The sequence below is a fragment of the Oncorhynchus kisutch genome, unplaced genomic scaffold (genome assembly GCF_002021735.2).
Source record: "Oncorhynchus kisutch isolate 150728-3 unplaced genomic scaffold, Okis_V2 Okis04b-Okis11a_hom, whole genome shotgun sequence".
Taxonomy (NCBI): domain Eukaryota; kingdom Metazoa; phylum Chordata; class Actinopteri; order Salmoniformes; family Salmonidae; genus Oncorhynchus; species Oncorhynchus kisutch.
Genome location: NW_022261981.1, coordinates 12,059,718 through 12,080,969, shown reverse-complemented (window position 1 = coordinate 12,080,969; position 21,252 = coordinate 12,059,718). Strand labels below are relative to the sequence as shown.

Below are 21,252 nucleotides of genomic sequence, written 5' to 3'. Positions count from 1 at the left end.
ACTACTAGTATCACTGCTCTGGCTAGTATCACTGCTAGTATCACTACTCTGGATAGTATCACTGCCCTGGATAGTATCACTGCCCTGGATAGTATCACTACTCTGGCTAGTATCACTACTAGTATCACTACTCTGGATAGTATCACTGCCCTGGATAGTATCACTACTCTGGCTAGTATCACTACTAGTATCACTACTCTGGCTAGTATCACTACTAGTATCACTGCTCTGGATAGTATCACTGCTCTGGCTAGTATCACTACTCTGGCTAGTATCACTACTCTGGCTAGTATCACTGCTCTGGCTAGTATCACTACTCTGGCTAGTATCACTACTCTGGCTAGTATCACTGCTCTGGCTAGTATCACTGCTCTTGATAGTATCACTGCCCTGGATAGTATCACTACTCTGGCTAGTATCACTACTCTGGCTAGTATCACTACTTTGGATAGTATCACTACTCTGGATAGTATCACTACTCTGGATAGTATCACTACTCTGGATAGTATCACTGCTCTGGATAGTATCACTACTCTGGCTAGTATGACTGCTCTGGCTAGTATCACTACTCTGGCTAGTATCACTACTCTGGCTAGTATCACTGCTAGTATCACTGCTCTGATAGTATCACTACTCTGGCTAGTATCACTGCTCTGGCTAGTATCACTGCCCTGGATAGTATCACTGCCCTGGATAGTATCACTGCCCTGGATAGTATCACTACTCTGGCTAGTATCACTACTCTGGCTAGTATCACTACTCTGGCTAGTATCACTACTTTGGATAGTATCACTGCCCTGGATAGTATCACTGCTAGTATCACTGCTCTGATAGTATCACTACTCTGGCTAGTATCACTGCTCTGGCTAGTATCACTGCCCTGGATAGTATCACTGCCCTGGATAGTATCACTACTCTGGCTAGTATAACTACTAGTATCACTGCTCTGGATAGTATCACTACTCTGATAGTATCACTACTCTGGCTAGTATCACTGCTCTGGATAGTATCACTACTCTGGCTAGTATGACTGCTCTGATAGTATCACTGCTCTGATAGTATCACTGCTCTGGATAGTATCATTGCTCTGGATAGTATCACTGCTCTGGATAGTATCACTACTCTGGATAGTATCACTGCCCTGGATAGTATCACTGCCCTGGATAGTATCACTACTCTGGCTAGTATCACTGCTAGTATCACTGCTCTGGCTAGTATCACTACTCTGATAGTATCACTACTCTGGATAGTATCACTGCTCTGGATAGTATCACTGCTCTGGATAGTATCACTGCTCTGGATAGTATCACTGCTCTGGATAGTATCACTGCTCTGGATAGTATCACTACTCTGATAGTATCACTACTCTGGATAGTATCACTACTCTGGATAGTATCACTACTCTGGATAGTATCACTACTAGTATCACTACTCTGGATAGTATCACTGCCCTGGATAGTATCACTACCCTGGATAGTATCACTACTCTGGCTAGTATCACTGCTAGTATCACTACTCTGGCTAGTATCACTGTTAGTATCACTACTCTGGCTAGTATCACTGCTAGTATCACTACTCTGGCTAGTATCACTACTAGTATCACTACTCTGGCTAGTATCACTACTCTGGCTAGTATCACTACTCTGGATAGTATCACTGCTCTGGATAGTATCACTGCTCTGGATAGTATCACTGCTCTGGATAGTATCACTACTCTGGATAGTATCACTACTAGTATCACTACTCTGGCTAGTAGCACTGCTCTGGCTAGTAGCACTGCTCTGGCTAGTATCACTACTCTGGCTAGTATCACTACTCTGGCTAGTATCACTACTCTGGCTAGTATCACTACTTTGGATAGTATCACTACTCTGGATAGTATCACTGCTCTGGATAGTATCACTACTCTGGCTAGTATGACTACTCTGGCTAGTATCACTACTCTGGCTAGTATCACTGCTAGTATCACTGCTCTGATAGTATCACTACTCTGGCTAGTATCACTGCTCTGGCTAGTATCACTGCCCTGGATAGTATCACTGCCCTGGCTAGTATCACTACTCTGGCTAGTATCACTACTCTGGCTAGTATCACTACTTTGGATAGTATCACTGCCCTGGATAGTATCACTGCTAGTATCACTGCTCTGATAGTATCACTACTCTGGCTAGTATCACTGCTCTGGCTAGTATCACTGCCCTGGATAGTATCACTGCCCTGGATAGTATCACTACTCTGGCTAGTATAACTACTAGTATCACTGCTCTGGATAGTATCACTACTCTGATAGTATCACTACTCTGGCTAGTATCACTGCTCTGGATAGTATCACTACTCTGGCTAGTATGACTGCTAGTATCACTGCTCTGGCTAGTATCACTACTCTGATAGTATCACTACTCTGGATAGTATCACTGCTCTGATAGTATCACTGCTCTGGATAGTATCACTACTCTGGCTAGTATGACTACTCTGGCTAGTATCACTACTCTGGCTAGTATCACTACTTTGGATAGTATCACTGCCCTGGATAGTATCACTGCTAGTATCACTGCTCTGATAGTATCACTACTCTGGCTAGTATCACTGCTCTGGCTAGTATCACTGCCCTGGATAGTATCACTGCCCTGGATAGTATCACTGCCCTGGATAGTATCACTACTCTGGCTAGTATAACTACTAGTATCACTGCTCTGGATAGTATCACTACTCTGATAGTATCACTACTCTGGCTAGTATCACTGCTCTGGATAGTATCACTACTCTGGCTAGTATGACTGCTCTGATAGTATCACTGCTCTGGATAGTATCATTGCTCTGGATAGTATCACTACTCTGGATAGTATCACTACTCTGGATAGTATCACTGCCCTGGATAGTATCACTGCCCTGGATAGTATCACTACTCTGGCTAGTATCACTGCTAGTATCACTGCTCTGGCTAGTATCACTACTCTGATAGTATCACTACTCTGGATAGTATCACTGCTCTGATAGTATCACTGCTCTGGATAGTATCACTACTCTGATAGTATCACTACTCTGATAGTATCACTACTCTGGATAGTTTCACTGCTCTGGATAGTTTCACTGCTCTGGATAGTATCACTGCTCTGGATAGTATCACTGCTCTGGCTAGTATCACTACTCTGGCTAGTATCACTACTCTGGCTAGTATCACTACTCTGGCTAGTATCACTGCTCTGGATAGTATCACTACTCTGGATAGTATCACTACTCTGGCTAGTATCACTACTAGTATCACTACTCTGGATAGTATCACTGCCCTGGATAGTATCACTGCCCTGGATAGTATCACTACTCTGGCTAGTATCACTGCTAGTATCACTGCCCTGGATAGTATCACTGCCCTGGATAGTATCACTGCCCTGGATAGTATCACTGCTCTGGCTAGTATCACTACTAGTATCACTGCTCTGGCTAGTATCACTGCTAGTATCACTACTCTGGATAGTATCACTGCCCTGGATAGTATCACTGCCCTGGATAGTATCACTACTCTGGCTAGTATCACTACTAGTATCACTACTCTGGATAGTATCACTGCCCTGGATAGTATCACTACTCTGGCTAGTATCACTACTAGTAGCACTACTCTGGCTAGTATCACTACTAGTATCACTGCTCTGGATAGTATCACTGCCCTGGATAGTATCACTACTCTGGCTAGTATCACTACTAGTATCACTGCTCTGGCTAGAGCTAGTATTTCTGGCTCATTTTTCCCCAAAACAGCCTGAAACTCTGTCTAAAGACTGTTGAGATCTATTGGAAGCCCTAGGAACTGCGAACTGAGAGGATATCGCCTTATCATAAAAGTGACAGCCATTGAGAACAGTGTTAAGCTGAACTTTTTTTTGGGGGGGGGGTGGTTTGTCTTCGGGGTATCACCTGCCATATCAGTGCTGTTATATTCACAGACATAATTTGAACAGTTTTAGAAACTTTAGAGTGTTTTCTATCCAAATCTACCAATTATATGCATATCCTAGCTTCTGGGCCTGAGTAACAGGCAGTTTACTTTGGCCACGCTTTTCGTCCGGATGTGAAAATACTGCTAGTATATACTGGCTGGTATCACTGCCCTGGATAGTATCACTGCCCTGGATAGTATCACTGCCCTGGCTAGTATCACTGCTCTGGCTAGTATCACTGCTCTGGCTAGTATCACTACTCTGGCTAGTATCACTACTCTGGCTAGTATCACTACTCTGGCTAGTATCACTGCTCTGGATAGTATCACTACTAGTATCACTACTCTGGATAGTATCACTGCCCTGGATAGTATCACTACCCTGGATAGTATCACTACTCTGGCTAGTATCACTGCTAGTATCACTACTCTGGCTAGTATCACTGCTAGTATCACTACTCTGGCTAGTATCACTGCTAGTATCACTACTCTGGCTAGTATCACTACTAGTATCACTACTCTGGCTAGTATCACTACTCTGGCTAGTATCACTACTCTGGATAGTATCACTACTCTGGATAGTATCACTACTCTGGCTAGTATCACTACTAGTATCACTACTCTGGATAGTATCACTGCCCTGGATAGTATCACTGCCCTGGATAGTATCACTGCCCTGGATAGTATCACTACTCTGGCTAGTATCACTACTAGTATCACTGCTCTGGCTAGTATCACTACTCTGGATAGTATCACTGCCCTGGATAGTATCACTGCCCTGGATAGTATCACTACTCTGGCTAGTATCACTACTCTGGATAGTATCACTACTAGTATCACTACTCTGGATAGTATCACTACTAGTATCACTACTCTGGCTAGTATCACTACTAGTATCACTGCCCTGGATAGTATCACTACTCTGGCTAGTATCACTGCTAGTATCACTGCTCTGGCTAGTATCACTACTCTGGCTAGTATCACTACTAGTATCACTGCTCTGGCTAGAGCTAGTATTTCTGGCTCATTTTTCCCAAAAACAGCCTGAAACTCTGTCTAAAGACTGTTGAGATCTAGTGGAAGCCCTAGGAACTGCGAACTGAGAGGATATCGCCTTATCATAAAAGTGACAGCCATTGAGAACAGTGTTAAGCTGAACTTTTTTTTGGGGGGGGGATGGTTTGTCTTCGGGGTATCACCTGCCATATCAGTGCTGTTATATTCACAGACATAATTTGAACAGTTTTAGAAACTTTAGAGTGTTTTCTATCCAAATCTACCAATTATATGCATATCCTAGCTTCTGGGCCTGAGTAACAGGCAGTTTACTTTGGCCACGCTTTTCGTCCGGATGTGAAAATACTGCTAGTATATACTGGCTGGTATCACTGCCCTGGATAGTATCACTGCCCTGGCTAGTATCACTACTCTGGATAGTATCACTACTAGTATCACTACCCAAGAGAGGTTAAAGAGCAGTGATAGTAGCAAGAGCAGTCTGCTGGCTTCTTCTTTTTTCTCATTTTATAAAAAATGTAATCCTGATGTGTGACAATTTCAGCATTATAACAACAACTACTGTACTGTCTTGTCTTGTCTTCTCCAGCCTGTCCTGGTGACTGGGCTCCATAAGCCTCTGAATGCAGCTCTGTGGAAGGCGGACAGCTTCAACCTGGAGTTTGCTGACCATCAGGGAGACCTGCTGAACTGTAAAGATGGACTTGTCTCGAACTCTGGAATCAACGAGTTCTGGGATGGCTTCGAGGACCTCACCAGTGAGTAGCCTTCATCACTTATCAGGTTATTGATCCAGGACCTCACCAGTGAGTAGTCTTCATCACTTATCTGGTTATTGATCCAGGACCTCACCAGTGAGTAGTCTTCATCACTTATCAGGTTATTGATCCAGGACCTCACCAGTGAGTAGCCTTCATCACTTATCAGGTTATTGATCCAGGACCTCACCAGTGAGTAGTCTTCATCACTTATCTGGTTATTGATCCAGGACCTCACCAGTGAGTAGTCTTCATCACTTATCAGGTTATTGATCCAGGACCTCACCAGTGAGTAGCCTTCATCACTTATCAGGTTATTGATCCAGGACTTCACCAGTGAGTAGCCTTCATCACTTATCTGGTTATTGATCCAGGACCTCACCAGTGAGTAGTCTTCATCATTTATCAGGTTATTGATAATGATAGTATAGAGTATTCATATTATTAGCAATTAAGTATATTGATGATATACACTGAGTATTCAAAACATGAAGAGCTCCCGTCCAACTCTATTAAGGTGTTCTTAATGTTTTGTACACTAAGTGTCTACCCGGAGTATACCAAACACTAAGTGTCTACCCGGAGTATACCAAACACTAAGTGTCTACCCGGAGTATACCAAACACCAAATGTCTACCCGGAGTATACCAAACATTAGGATCACCTTCCTAATATTGAGTTGAACCCCCTTTTGCCCTCAGAACAGCCTCAATTCATCGGAGCATGGACTCTACAAGGTGTCGAAAGTGTTCCACAGGGATGCTGGCCCATGTTGAATCCAATGCTTCCTACCGTTGTCAAGTTGGCCTGATGTCCTCTGGGTAGTGGACCATTCTTGATATACAGTGCATTTACACATTTTGTTACGTTAGATTTATTCTAAACTGGATTAAAAATTCTGTACACAATACCCCATAATGACAAAGTGAAAACAGGTTTTTATAAAATGTTGCTAATTAAAAATTAAAAATAAACTTATTTACGTAAGTATTCAGACCCTTTGCTATGTGACTCGAAATTGAGCTCAGGTGCATCTTGTTTCCATTGATCATCCTTGATGTTTTTACCACAGTACATGTGGTAAATTCAATTGATTGGACATGATTTGGCAAGGCACACACACCTGTCTATATAAGGTCCCACAGTTGACAGTGCATGTCTGAGCAAAAACCAGGCCATGAGGTCGAAGGTATTGTCCGAGACAAGATGACATACATTGCACAGATCTGGGGTAGGGTACCAAAAAATATTCTGCAGCATTGAAGGTCCCCAAGAACACAGTGGCATCATTCTTAAATAGAAGAAGTTTGGAACCACCAAGACTCTCCCTAGACCTGGCTGCCCGGCCAAACTGAGCAATCGGGGGAGAAGGGCCTTGGTCAGGGAGGTGATCAAGAACCCGATGGTCACTCTGACAGAGCTGCAGAGTTCCTCTGTAGAGATGGTAGAAGCTTCCAGAAGGACAACCATCTCTGCAGCACTTCACCAATCATGCCTTTATGGTAGAGTGGCCAGATGGAAGCCACTCCTCATTAAAAAGCACATGACAGCCTGCTTGGAGTTTGCAAAAAGGCATCTCAAGGACTCTCAGACCATGACAAACAAGATTCTCTGGTCTGGTGGAACCAACATTGAAATCCTTGGCCTGAATGCCAAGGGTCACGTCTGGAGAAAACATGGCACCATCCATATGGTGAAGCATGGTGGTGGCAGCATCATGCTGTGGGGATGACGCCCACATCATAGCTACGAGTGGGCGACAGCTCATTGCTCACTCTGACACACTGAGTTCTGCCTTCAAGGTATGATTTCATCCATCTCAAGGCATCGGGGGAAAGTTTAACTTGGACAATTATGTGATGAAAATCTGATGGTTAACAGTATCAAACGCCTTCCTTAGGTCCAGAAAACACAGCCCCAACAACGCCCCCTTTGTCCATCTTGGACTTGACATTTTCCTGAAGAAAGCAGTGTATGTTGTTGTATATTAGTTATAATACCAATGCATTGATTATGTCAATGTTTACAGGAAAGCATCTTTCCCTATCTATACTCTTACTGAAGTCTCCTGTGTTGTCGCCTGTGTTCCCGCCCCCACTCTCAGAGAGACCCAAGTCTAAAGACGGAGACACCGTGGTGTACAGGCTGAAGGACTGGCCATCAGGAGAGGAGTTCATGGCCCTGATGCCTTCCAGGTAGGCCTAGGCCAACTCATCATAGCCAAGCACACAGTCATAATGATGGGGATTCTCCACAGTCTACTGGTTTGTCTGGGCAGTAGGTCCAGTAGATCCAGCAATATAACACTGTCTATTAGATCTAGTAGATCCAGCTATATAACACTGTCTAGTAGATCCAGCTATATAACCCTGTCTAGTAGGTCCATCTATATAACACTGTCTAGTAGATCCAGCTATATAACACTGTCTAGTAGATCCAGCTATTTAACACTGTCTAGTAGATCCAGCTATATAACACTGTCTAGTTGATCCAGCTATATAACACTGTCTAGTAGATCCAGCTATATAACACTGTCTAGTTGATCCAGCTATATAACACTGTAGTAGATCCATCTATATAACACTGTCTAATAGATCCAGTAGATCCATCTATATAACACTGTCTAGTAGATCCAGCTATATAACACTGTCTAGTAGATCCAGCTACATAACAATGTCTAGTAGATCCAGTAGATCCAGCTATATGACAATATCTAGTAGATCCAGCTATATAACACTGTCTAGTAGATCTACCTATCTAACCCTGTCTAGTAGATCCAGCTATATAACACTGTCTAGTAGATCCAGCTATATAACACTGTCTAGTAGATCCAGCTATATAACACTGTCTAGTAGATCCAGCTATATAACACTGTGTAGTAGATCCAGCTATATAACAATGTCTAATAGATCCAGCTATATAACCCTGTCTAGTAGTTCCAGCTATATAACACTGTCTAGTAGATCCAGTAGATCCAGCTATATAGCACTGTCTAGTAGATCCAGCTATATAACACTGTCTAGTAGATCCAGTAGGTCCAGCTATATAACCCTGTCTAGTAGATGCAGCTATATAACACTGTCTAGTAGATCCAGTAGATCCAGCTATATGACAATATCTAGTAGATCCAGCTATTTAACCCTGTCTAGTAGATCTAGCTATCTAACCCTGTCTAGTAGATCCAGCTATATAACACTGTCTAGCAGATCCAGTAGATCCAGCTATATAACACTATCTAGTAGATCCAGTAGATCCAGCTATATAACACTGTCTAGTAGATCCTGCTATATAACACAGTCTAGTAGATCCAGTAGATCCAGCTATATAACACTGTCTAGTAGATCCAGTAGATCCAGCTATATGACAATATCTAGTAGATCCAGCTATTTAACCCTGTCTAGTAGATCTAGCTATCTAACCCTGTCTAGTAGATCCAGCTATATAACACTGTCTAGCATATCCAGTAGATCCAGCTATATAACACTATCTAGTAGATCCAGCTATATAACACTGTCTAGTAGATCCAGCTATATAACACTGTCTAGTTGATCCAGCTATATAACACTGTAGTAGATCCATCTATATAACACTGTCTAATAGATCCAGTAGATCCATCTATATAACACTGTCTAATAGATCCAGTAGATCCAGCTATATAACACTGTCTAGTAGATCCAGCTACATAACAATGTCTAGTAGATCCAGTAGATCCAGCTATATAACCCTGTCTAGTAGATCCAGCTATATAACACTGTCTAGTAGATCCAGTAGATCCAGCTATATGACAATATCTAGTAGACCCAGCTATATAACACTGTCTAGTAGATCTACCTATCTAACCCTGTCTAGTAGATCCAGCTATATAACACTGTCTAGTAGATCCAGCTATATAACACTATCTAGTAGATCCAGCTATATAACACTGTCTAGTAGATCCAGCTATATAACACTGTCTAGTAGATCCAGCTATATAACACTGTGTAGTAGATCCAGTAGATCCAGCTATATAACAATGTCTAATAGATCCAGCTATATAACCCTGTCTAGTAGTTCCAGCTATATAACACTGTCTAGTAGATCCAGTAGATCCAGCTATATAGCACTGTCTAGTAGATCCAGCTATATAACACTGTCTAGTAGATCCAGTAGGTCCAGCTATATAACCCTGTCTAGTAGATGCAGCTATATAACACTGTCTAGTAGATCCAGTAGATCCAGCTATATAACACTGTCTAGTAGATCCAGCTATATAACACTGTCTAGTAGATCCAGTAGATCAGCTATATAACACTGTGTAGTAGATCCAGTAGATCCAGCTATATAACAATGTCTAGTAGATCCAGCTATATAACACTGTCTAGTAGATCCAGTAGATCCAGCTATATAACCCTGTCTAGTAGATCCAGCTAAATAACACTGTCCAGTAGATCCAGCTATATAACACTGTCTAGTAGATCCAGCTATATAACACTGTCTAGTAGATCCAGCTATATAACACTGTCTACTAGATCCAGCTATATAACACTGTCCAGTAGATCCAGCTATTTAACACTGTCTAGTAGATCCAGTAGATCCAACTATATAACACTGTCTAGTAGATCCAGCTATATAACCCTGTCTAGTAGATCCAGCTATATAACCCTGTCTAGTAGATCCAGCTATTTAACACTGTCTAGTAGATCCAGTAGATCCAACTATATAACACTGTCTAGTAGATCCAGCTATATAACCCTGTCTAGTAGATCCAGCTATATAACCCTGTCTAGTAGATCCAGCTATATAACCCTGTCTAGTAGATCCAGCTATATAACCCTGTCTAGTAGATCCAGTAGGTCCAGCTATATAACACTGTCTAGTAGGTCCAGCTATATAACACTGTCTATTAGATCTAGTAGATCCAGCTATATAACACCGTCTAGTAGATCCAGTAGATCCAGCTATATAACACTGTCCAGTAGATCCAGCTATATAACACTGTCTATTAGCTCCAGTAGATCCAGCTATATAACACTGTCTAGTAGATCCAGCTATATAACACTGTCTAGTAGATCCAGCTATATCACACTGTCTAGTAGATCCACATATATAACACTGTCTAGTAGATCCAGCTTTATAACACTGTCTAGTAGATCCAGTAGATCCAGCTATGTAACACTGTCTAGTAGATCCAGCTATATAACACTATGTAGTAGATCCAGTAGATCCAGCTATGTAACACTGTCTAGTAGGTCAAGTAGATCCAGCTGTATAACGCTCTCTCTCGCTGTTTTCTCTGTGTCCCTGTGTGTCGTCTGTCTGGTCTTGTCTTGTCTAGGTATGATGACCTGATGAGGAATCTGCCCCTGCCTGAGTATTGTGACCCTGAAGGGAACCTCAACCTGGCCTCTCATCTACCCAGCTTCTTCGTACGCCCAGACCTCGGACCACGCCTCTGCTGTGCTTATGGTACGAGTGTTCATTTAACATCGACCAGGCCTCAGGTCACTGTCAATGAACAGGCCTCAGGTCACTGTCAATGAACAGGCCTCAGGTCACTGTCAGTGAACAGGCCTCAGGTCACTGTCAATGAACAGGCCTCAGGTCACTGTCAATGAACAGGCCTCAGGTCACTGTCAGTGAACGAGCCTCAGGTCACTGTCAATGAACGGGCCTCAGGTCGCTGTCAATGAACAGGCCTCAGGTCACTGTCAATGAACAGGCTTCAGGTCTCAGGTCACTGTCAGTGAACAGGCCTCAGGTCACTGTCAGTGAACGGGCCTCAGGTCACTGTCAATGAACAGGCCTCAGGTCACTGTCAATGAACAGGCTTCAGGTCTCAGGTCACTGTCAGTGAACAGGCCTCAGGTCACTGTCAGTGAACGGGCCTCAGGTCACTGTCAGTGAACGGGCCTCAGGTCGCTGTCAATGAACGGCCTCAGGTCGCTGTCAATGAACGGGCCTCAGGTCGCTGTCAATGAACGGGCCTCAGGTCGCTGTCAATGAACGGGCCTCAGGTCGCTGTCAATGAACGGGCCTCAGGTCACTGTCACTGTCAATGAACGGGCCTCAGGTCACTGTCAATGAACGGGCCTCAGGTCGCTGTCAATGAACGGGCCTCAGGTCGCTGTCAATGGACGGGCCTCAGGTCGCTGTCAATGGACGGGCCTCAGGTCGCTGTCAATGGACGGGCCTCAGGTCGCTGTCAATGGACGGGCCTCAGGTCACTGTCAATGAACAGGCCTCAGGTCACTGTCACTGTCAATGAACGGGCCTCAGGTCACTGTCAATGAACGGGCCTCAGGTCGCTGTCAATGAAAGGGCCTCAGGTCGCTGCCAATGAACGGGCCTCAGGTCGCTGTCAATGGACGGGCCTCAGGTCGCTGTCAATGGACGGGCCTCAGGTCGCTGTCAATGGACGGGCCTCAGGTCGCTGTCAATGGACGGGCCTCAGGTCGCTGTCAATGGACGGGCCTCAGGTCGCTGTCAATGGACGGGCCTCAGGTCGCTGTCAATGGACGGGTCGCTGTCAATGGACGGGCCTCAGGTCGCTGTCAATGAACGGGCCTCAGGTCGCTGTCAATGGACGGGCCTCAGGTCGCTGTCAATGGACGGGCCTCAGGTCGCTGTCAATGGACGGGCCTCAGGTCGCTGTCAATGGACGGGTCGCTGTCAATGGACGGGCCTCAGGTCGCTGTCAATGAACGGGCCTCAGGTCGCTGTCAATGAACGGGCCTCAGGTCACTGTCACTGTCAATGAACGGGCCTCAGGTCACTGTCAATGAACGGGCCTCAGGTCACTGTCACTGTCAATGAACGGGCCTCAGGTCACTGTTAATGAGCGGGCCTCAGGTCACTGTCAATGAACAGGCTTCAGGTCTCAGGTCACTGTCAATGAACAGGCTTCAGGTCTCAGGTCACTGTCAATGAACAGGCTTCAGGTCTCAGGTCACTGTCAGTGAACAGGCCTCAGGTCACTGTCAATGAACAGGCCTCAGGTCACTGTCAATGAACAGGCCTCAGGTCACTGTCAATGAACGGGCCTCAGGTCACTGTCAGTGAACAGGCCTCAGGTCTCTGTCAGTGAACAGGTCTCAGGTCACTGTCAATGGACGGGCCTCAGGTCACTGTCACTGTCAATGAACGGGCCTCAGGTCACTGTCAATGAACGGGCCTCAGGTCACTGTCACTGTCAATGAACGGGCCTCAGGTCACTGTCAATGAACGGGCCTCAGGTCACTGTCACTGTCAATGAACGGGCCTCAGGTCACTGTTAATGAGCGGGCCTCAGGTCACTGTCAATGAACAGGCTTCAGGTCTCAGGTCACTGTCAATGAACAGGCTTCAGGTCTCAGGTCACTGTCAATGAACAGGCTTCAGGTCTCAGGTCACTGTCAGTGAACAGGCCTCAGGTCACTGTCAATGAACAGGCCTCAGGTCACTGTCAATGAACAGGCCTCAGGTCACTGTCAATGAACGGGCCTCAGGTCACTGTCAGTGAACAGGCCTCAGGTCTCTGTCAGTGAACAGGTCTCAGGTCACTGTCAATGGACGGGCCTCAGGTCGCTGTCAATGAACGGGCCTCAGGTCGCTGTCAATGAACGGGCCTCAGGTCGCTGTCAATGAACGGGCCTCAGGTCACTGTCAATGAACGGGCCTCAGGTCGCTGTCAATGGACGGGCCTCAGGTCGCTGTCAATGAACGGGCCTCAGGTCACTGTCAATGAACGGGCCTCAGGTCACTGTCAATGAACGGGCCTCAGGTCACTGTCAATGAACGGGCCTCAGGTCACTGTCAATGAACAGGCCTCAGGTCAATGTCAATGAACGGGCCTCAGGTCACTGTCACTGTCAATGAACGGGCCTCAGGTCACTGTCAATGAACGGGCCTCAGGTCACTGTCACTGTCAATGAACGGGCCTCAGGTCACTGTTAATGAGCGGGCCTCAGGTCACTGTCAATGAACAGGCTTCAGGTCTCAGGTCACTGTCAATGAACAGGCTTCACGTCTCAGGTCACTGTCAATGAACAGGCTTCAGGTCTCAGGTCACTGTCAGTGAACAGGCCTCAGGTCACTGTCAATGAACAGGCCTCAGGTCACTGTCAATGAACAGGCCTCAGGTCACTGTCAATGAACGGGCCTCAGGTCACTGTCAGTGAACAGGCCTCAGGTCTCTGTCAGTGAACAGGTCTCAGGTCACTGTCAATGAACAGGCCTCAGGTCACTGTCAGTGAACAGGTCTCAGGTCTCTGTCAGTGAACGGGCCTCAGGTCACTGTCAATGAACAGGCCTCAGGTCACTGTCAGTGAACAGGTCTCAGGTCTCTGTCAGTGAACCGGCCTCAGGTCACTGTCAGTGAACAGGCCTCAGGTCACTGTCAGTGAACAGGCCTCAGGACGCTGTCAGTGAACAGGCCTCAGGTCACTGTCAGTGAACAGGCCTCAGGTCACTGTCAGTGAACAGGCCTCAGGACGCTGTCAGTGAACAGGCCTCAGGTCACTGTCAATGAACAGGCCTCAGGTCTCAGGTCTCTGTCAGTGAACCGGCCTCAGGTCACTGTCAGTGAACAGGCCTCAGGTCACTGTCAGTGAACAGGCCTCAGGTCGCTGTCAGTGAACGGGCCTCAGGTCACTGTCAGTGAACAGGCCTCAGGTCACTGTCAGTGAACAGGCCTCAGGTCACTGTCAATGAACGGGCCTCAGGTCACTGTCAGTGAACCGGCCTCAGGTCTCAGGTCACTGTCAGTGAACCGGTCTCAGGTCACTGTCAGTGAACCGGCCTCAGGTCACTGTCAATGAACAGGCCTCAGGTCACTGTCAATGAACGGGCCTCAGGTCACTGTCAATGAACGGGCCTCAGGTCACTGTCAATGAACGGGCCTCAGGTCACTGTCAATGAACAGGCCTCAGGTCACTGTCAGTGAACAGGCCTCAGGTCACTGTCAGTGAACAGGCCTCAGGTCTCTGTCAGTGAACAGGCCTCAGGTCTCTGTCAGTGAACAGGCCTCAGGTCTCTGTCAGTGAACAGGCCTCAGGTCTCTTGTCAGTGAACAGGCCTCAGGTCTCTGTCAGTGAACAGGTCTCAGGTCACTGTCAATGAACAGGCCTCAGGTCACTGTCAGTGAACAGGTCTCAGGTCTCTGTCAGTGAATGGGCCTCAGGTCACTGTCAGTGAACAGGCCTCAGGTCTCTGTCAGTGAACAGGCCTCAGGTCTCTGTCAGTGAACAGGTCTCAGGTCACTGTCAATGAACAGGCCTCAGGTCACTGTCAGTGAACAGGTCTCAGGTCTCTGTCAGTGAACGGGCCTCAGGTCTCTGTCAGTGAACAGGCCTCAGGTCTCTGTCAGTGAACCGGCCTCAGGTCACTGTCAGTGAACAGGCCTCAGGTCACTGTCAGTGAACAGGCCTCAGGTCGCTGTCAGTGAACGGGCCTCAGGTCACTGTCAGTGAACAGGCCTCAGGTCACTGTCAGTGAACAGGCCTCAGGTCACTGTCAGTGAACAGGTCTCAGGTCACTGTCAATGAACAGGCCTCAGGTCACTGTCAGTGAACAGGTCTCAGGTCTCTGTCAGTGAACGGGCCTCAGGTCACTGTCAATGAACAGGCCTCAGGTCTCTGTCAGTGAACCGGCCTCAGGTCACTGTCAGTGAACAGGCCTCAGGTCACTGTCAGTGAACAGGCCTCAGGTCGCTGTCAGTGAACGGGCCTCAGGTCACTGTCAGTGAACAGGCCTCAGGTCACTGTCAGTGAACAGGCCTCAGGTCACTGTCAATGAACGGGCCTCAGGTCACTGTCAGTGAACCGGCCTCAGGTCTCAGGTCACTGTCAGTGAACCGGTCTCAGGTCACTGTCAGTGAACCGGCCTCAGGTCACTGTCAATGAACAGGCCTCAGGTCACTGTCAATGAACGGGCCTCAGGTCACTGTCAATGAACGGGCCTCAGGTCACTGTCAATGAACGGGCCTCAGGTCACTGTCAATGAACAGGCCTCAGGTCACTGTCAGTGAACAGGCCTCAGGTCACTGTCAGTGAACAGGCCTCAGGTCTCTGTCAGTGAACAGGCCTCAGGTCTCTGTCAGTGAACAGGCCTCAGGTCTCTTGTCAGTGAACAGGCCTCAGGTCACTGTCAGTGAACAGGCCTCAGGTCACTGTCAGTGAACAGGCCTCAGGTCGCTGTCAGTGAACGGGCCTCAGGTCACTGTCAGTGAACAGGCCTCAGGTCACTGTCAGTGAACGGGCCTCAGGCCTCAGGTCTCTGTCAATGAACAGGCCTCAGGTCTCTGTCAGTGAACAGGCCTCAGGTCTCTGTCAGTGAACCTGCCTCAGGTCTCAGGTCTCTGTCAGTGAACGGGTCTCAGGTCTCTGTCAGTGAACCGGCCTCAGGTCTCAGGTCTCTGTCAGTGAACGGGCCTCAGGTCTCAGGTCTCTGTCAATGCTACACCATCAATATGTGTTTCATTGAAACCTAACAAAGCAGAAATGGAACATGAATGCTGGAATTAAAATGAAAGAAAGACATAGTTTATTCTGAGTTCAATGTCTACTGATAGAGGTCAGATTATCTCCGGAAGCCTTAAATACACATCAACAACATGCTGAAGCTTCCTCCTCTCTCCCTGTAGGAGTGGCAGCGTCTCAGGAGCAGGACTTTGGGACAGCTAACCTTCACAGGGAGGTCTCTGACATCGTCTCTGTCCTGGTGTACGTAGGAGTGGCCAAGGGGAACGGAGTCCTGTCCAAGACGGGTAAGAAGCGAACCAACACTGAACCCTGGGCTGTGCTCTATATAGTCAATAGATAACCAACCCTGGGCTGTGCTCTATATAGCCAATAGATAACCAGCCTTGGGCTGTGCTCTATATAGCCAATAGATAACCAACCATGGGCTGTGCTCTATATAGTCAATAGATAACCAACCCTGGGCTGTGCTCTGTATAGTCAATAGATAACCAACCCTGGGCTGTGCTCTATATAGTCAATAGATAACCAACCCTGGGCTGTGCTCTATATAGTCAATAGATAACCAACACTGGGCTGTGCTCTGTATAGTCAATAGATAACCAACACTGGGCTGTGCTCTGTATAGTCAATAGATAACCAACACTGGGCTGGGCTCTGTATAGTCAATAGATAACCAACACTGGGGTGTACTCTATATAGTCCACTCTGAAGTGGTGAGACAGGGGTTACTGAAGTCTGAAGTGGTGAGACAGAGGTTACTGAAGTCTGAAGTGGTGAGACAGAGGTTACTGAAGTCCTGTTCCACTCTGAAGTGGTGAGACAGGGGTTACTGAAGTCTGAAGTGGTGAGACAGGGGTTACTGAAGTCTGAAGTGTTGAGACAGGGGTTACTGAAGTCTGAAGTGGTGAGACAGGGGTTACTGAAGTCTGAAGTGTTGAGACAGAGGTTACTGAAGTCCTGTTGCACTCTGAAGTGGTGAGACAGAGGTTACTGAAGTCCTGTTCCACTCTGAAGTGTTTGGAGTCCTTGGACTCTCTCTCTCTCTCTGGTCCTGTCCTGTACCTGGGACTCTCTCTCTGGTCTTGTCCTGTCCTGGGACTCTCTCTCTCTGGTCCTGTCCTGGGACTCTCTCTCTCTCTCTGGTCCTGTCCTGTACCTGGGACTCTCTCTCTGGTCTTGTCCTGTACCTGGGACTCTCTCTCTCTCTATGGTCCTGTCCTGGGACTCTCTCTCTCTGGTCCTGTCCTGTACCTAGGACTCTCTCTCTGGTCTTGTCCTGTACCTGGGACTCTCTCTCTGGTCTTGTCCTGTACCTGGGACTCTCTCTCTGGTCCTGTCCTGGGACTCTCTCTCTTGTCCTGTCCTGGGACTCTCTCTTTCTGGTCCTGTCCTGGGACTCTCTCTCTCTTGTCCTGTCCTGGGACTCTCTCTTTCTGGTCCTGTCCTGGGACTCTCTCTCTCTTGTCCTGTCCTGGGACTCTCTCTTTCTGGTCCTGTCCTGGGACTCTCTCTCTCTGGTCCTGTCCTGGGACTCTCTCTCTCTGGTCCTGTCCTGTACCTGGGACTCTCTCTCTGGTCTTGTCCTGTACCTGGGACTCTCTCTCTCTTGTCCTGTCCTGGGACTCTCTCTCTCTGGTCCTGTCCTGTACCTGGGACTCTCTCTCTTGTCCTGTCCTGGGACTCTCTCTCTCTGGTCCTGTTTTGTACCTGGGACTCTCTCTCTCTTGTCCTGGGACTCTCGCTCTCTGGTCTTGTCCTGTACCTGGGACTCTCTCTCTCTTGTCCTGTCCTGGGACTCTCTCTTTCTGGTCCTGTCCTGTACCTGGGACCCTCTCTCTCTCTCTCTCTCTCTCCTCATCACTATTCATTACAGACAGACACCCTCTATGCTCAGTCTCTCTCTCATCACTATTCATTTTTAAGGGATGTTGATGCTTGTGTCAGCGAGCCCCGCCTCTCTGTGTTGTCAATGTACAGCAGACTCTGAGATGTGTGGTGTTTCAACTCCCACTGTGTTTGTGTTGCAGGAGTGTTGAAGAGACTGGAGGAGGAAGACTTGGACGACAGCGTGAAGAAGAGATTAAAGGATTCCAGCGAGACACCTGGAGCCTTGTGGCACATCTACATTAGCAAAGATGTGGAGAAAATTAAAGACTTTCTGCACAAGGTTAGTCTCACTTTAATATGTTCTCTGTCTGTCTGGCCTCTGTCTGGCTGTCTGTCTGTTTGGCACTCTGGCTGGCTCTCTGTCTGTCTGGCCCTCTGTCTGGCTCTCTGGGTGTCTGTCTGTCTGGCCCTCTGGCTTTCTCTCTGGCTGTCTCTCTGGCTGTCTGTCTGGCCCTCTGGCTGTCTCTCTGTCTCTCTGGTCGGCTCTCTGTCTGTCTGGCTCTCTGTCTGGCTGGCTGTTTGGCTCTCTGGCTGGCTGTCTGGCCCTCTGGCTGGCTCTCTGTCTGTCTGGCTCTCTGTCTGTCTGGCCCTCTGGCTGGCTCTCTGTCTCTCTGGCTGTCTCTCTGGCTGGCCCTCTGGCTGTCTGTCTGGCTGGCTCTCTGGCTGGCTCACTGGCTGTCTGTCACACTCACATATATATTCAAGTGGCTTTATTGTCATGGGAAACGTATGATAACATTGCCAAAGCAAGTAAAATAGATAATCAACAAAAGTGAAATGAACAGTAAACATTACACTCACAGAAGTTCCAAAAGAATAAAGACATTTCAAATGTCATATTATGTCTATATACAGTGTTGTAACGATGTGCAAATAGTTAAAGTACAAAGGGGAAAATAAATCAACATAAATACAGAGCATTCAGAAAGTATTCAGACCCCTTGACGTTCCCCACATCCCTCCATGCCACAGGCCCACTACAAAACAGACCAAATGAATCCTTTTCCTCATTAGTCCACACACATCACCCCTCAATGATAAAGCAAATCTAGCAGAAATACCCCATCTACATAACATTCAGACCCTTTGCTATGAGACTTCAAATTAAGTTCAGGTGCATCCTGTTTCCATTGATCATCCTTGAGATGTTTCTACAACTTGATTGGAGTCCACCTGTGGTAAATTCAATTGATTGGACATGATTTGGAAAGCCACACACCTGTCTATAAAAAGTCCCACAATGCATGTCAGAGCAAAAACCAAGCCATGAGGTGGAAGGAATTGTCCGTAGAGCGCCGAGACAGGATTGTGTCGAGGCACAGATCTGGGGAAGTGTACCAAAACATTTCTGCAGCATTGAAGGTCCCAAGAACACAGTGGCCTTGGAACCACCAAGACTCTTCCTAGAGCTGGCTGCCCGGCCAAACTGAGTAATCATGGGAGAAAGGCCTTGGTCAGGGAGGTGACCGAGAACCCGATGGTCACTCTGACAGAGCTCCAGAGTTCCTCTGTAGAGATGGGAGAACCTTCCAGAAGGACAACCATCTCTGCAGCACTCCACCAATCAGGCCTTTATGGTAGAGTGGCCAGACGGAAGCCACTCTTCAGGAAAAGGCACATGACAGCCCGCTTGGAGTTTGCCAAAATGCACCTGAAAATTCTCTGGTGTGAACTCTTTTGCCTGAATGACAAGCATCACGTCTCTCTCTCTCTCTGGTTCTCTCTCCCTCTCTCTTTTCCTCTCTCTCCTCCCCTCCTCCTCTCCCTCTCCTCCTCTCTAGATGCCCTGATAAAACCCATCAGTCTGAGGGAGTTGTTTTACTATGGGACACAGCAGCCCAGCATCATGTCTCTCTCCTCCCCTCCTTCTCGCTCTCCTCCTCCTCTCTCTCTCCTCCCCTCCTCCTCTCCCTCTTTCCTCCTCTCCATCTCTTTCCTCCTCCCTCTCTTTCCTCCTCTCCCTCTCTCTCCTCCCCTCCTCTCCCTCTTTCTCCTCCTCCCCTCCTCTCCCTCTTTCTCCTCCTCCCCTCCTCTCCCTCTTTCTCCTCCTCCCCTCCTCTCCCTCTTTCTCCTCCCCCCTCCTCTCCCTCTTTCTCCTCCCCCCTCCTCTCCCTCTTTCTCCCCCCCCCTCCTCTCCCTCTTTCTCCTCCCCCCCTCCTCTCCCTCTTTCTCCGCCCCTCCTCCTCTCCCTCTCTTTCTCCTCCTCTCCCTCTCTCTCCTCTCTTTCTCCTCCTCTCCCTCTCTCTCCTCTCTGGATGCCCTTATAAAACCCATTAGTCAGAGGGAGTTGTTTTACTATGGGACACAGCAGCCCAGCATCACGTCTCTCTCCTCCCCTCCTCCTCCTCCTCTCCCTCTCTCTCCTCTCTGGATGCCCTTATAAAACCCATTAGTCAGAGGAAGTTGTTTTACTATGGAACACAGCAGCCCAGCATCACGTCTCTCTCCTCCCCTCCTCCTCTCCCTCTCTCTCCTCCCCTCCTCCTCTCTCCACTCTAGTCTTTCAGAGGGAGTTGTTTTACTATGGAACACAGCAGCCCAGCATCACGTCTCTCTCCTCCCCTCTCCCTCTCTCTCCTCCCCTCCCCTCCCCTCTCTCCACTCTAGTCCTTCAGAGGGAGGAGTTTTACTACGGGACACAGCAGCCCAGCCTGACTGACGAGACACTTTATTGCTGACTGAACTGTGTGTTGTGGTTGTACTGTTCTGTGGATGGTGGGTATCTCATCCTGCAGCCTTGTCTCTGTCTGGTTTACTGAGTAACGTCACTGATGTCCTGAATCTGACCTGGTGCCGTCCTGAATCTGACCTGGTGCCGTCTTGAATCTGACCTGGTGCCGTCCTGAATCTGACCTGGTGCCGTTCTGAATCTGACCTGGTGCCGTCCTGAATCTGACCTGGTGCCGTCCTGAATCTGACCTGGTGCCGTCCTGAATCTGACCTTGTCCTGTCCTGAATCTGATCTGGTACCGTCCTGAATCTGACCTGGTGCCGTCCTGAATCTGACCTGGTGCCGTCTTGAATCTGACCTGGTGCCGTCCTGAATCTGACCTGGTGCCGTCCTGAATCTGACCTTGTCCTGTCCTGAATCTGACCTGGTACTGTCCTGAATCTGACCTGGTCCTGTCCTGAATCTGACCTGGTCCTGTCCTGAATCTGACCTGGTCCTGTCCTGAATCTGACCTGGTCCTGTCCTGAATCTGACCTGGTCCTGTCCTGA

The 21,252-nt window shown here is 47.7% G+C and overlaps 1 protein-coding gene across 5 annotated transcripts in view; it reads left to right on the top strand.

Annotated features, from left to right (window-relative positions):
* jmjd1cb (jumonji domain containing 1Cb) overlaps window positions 1-21,252 on the top strand; it is a 186,237-nt gene that overhangs the window by 148,215 nt on the left and 16,770 nt on the right. For all 5 annotated transcript variants that reach the window (XM_031813082.1, XM_031813081.1, XM_031813080.1 and 2 more), the window contains 5 exons: window positions 5,541-5,709; window positions 7,814-7,904; window positions 11,024-11,154; window positions 16,307-16,429; window positions 18,173-18,312. In XM_031813082.1, coding sequence (XP_031668942.1) covers window positions 5,541-5,709; window positions 7,814-7,904; window positions 11,024-11,154; window positions 16,307-16,429; window positions 18,173-18,312 — 654 coding nt within the window. The remainder of the gene's footprint in view (window positions 1-5,540; window positions 5,710-7,813; window positions 7,905-11,023; window positions 11,155-16,306; window positions 16,430-18,172; window positions 18,313-21,252) is intronic.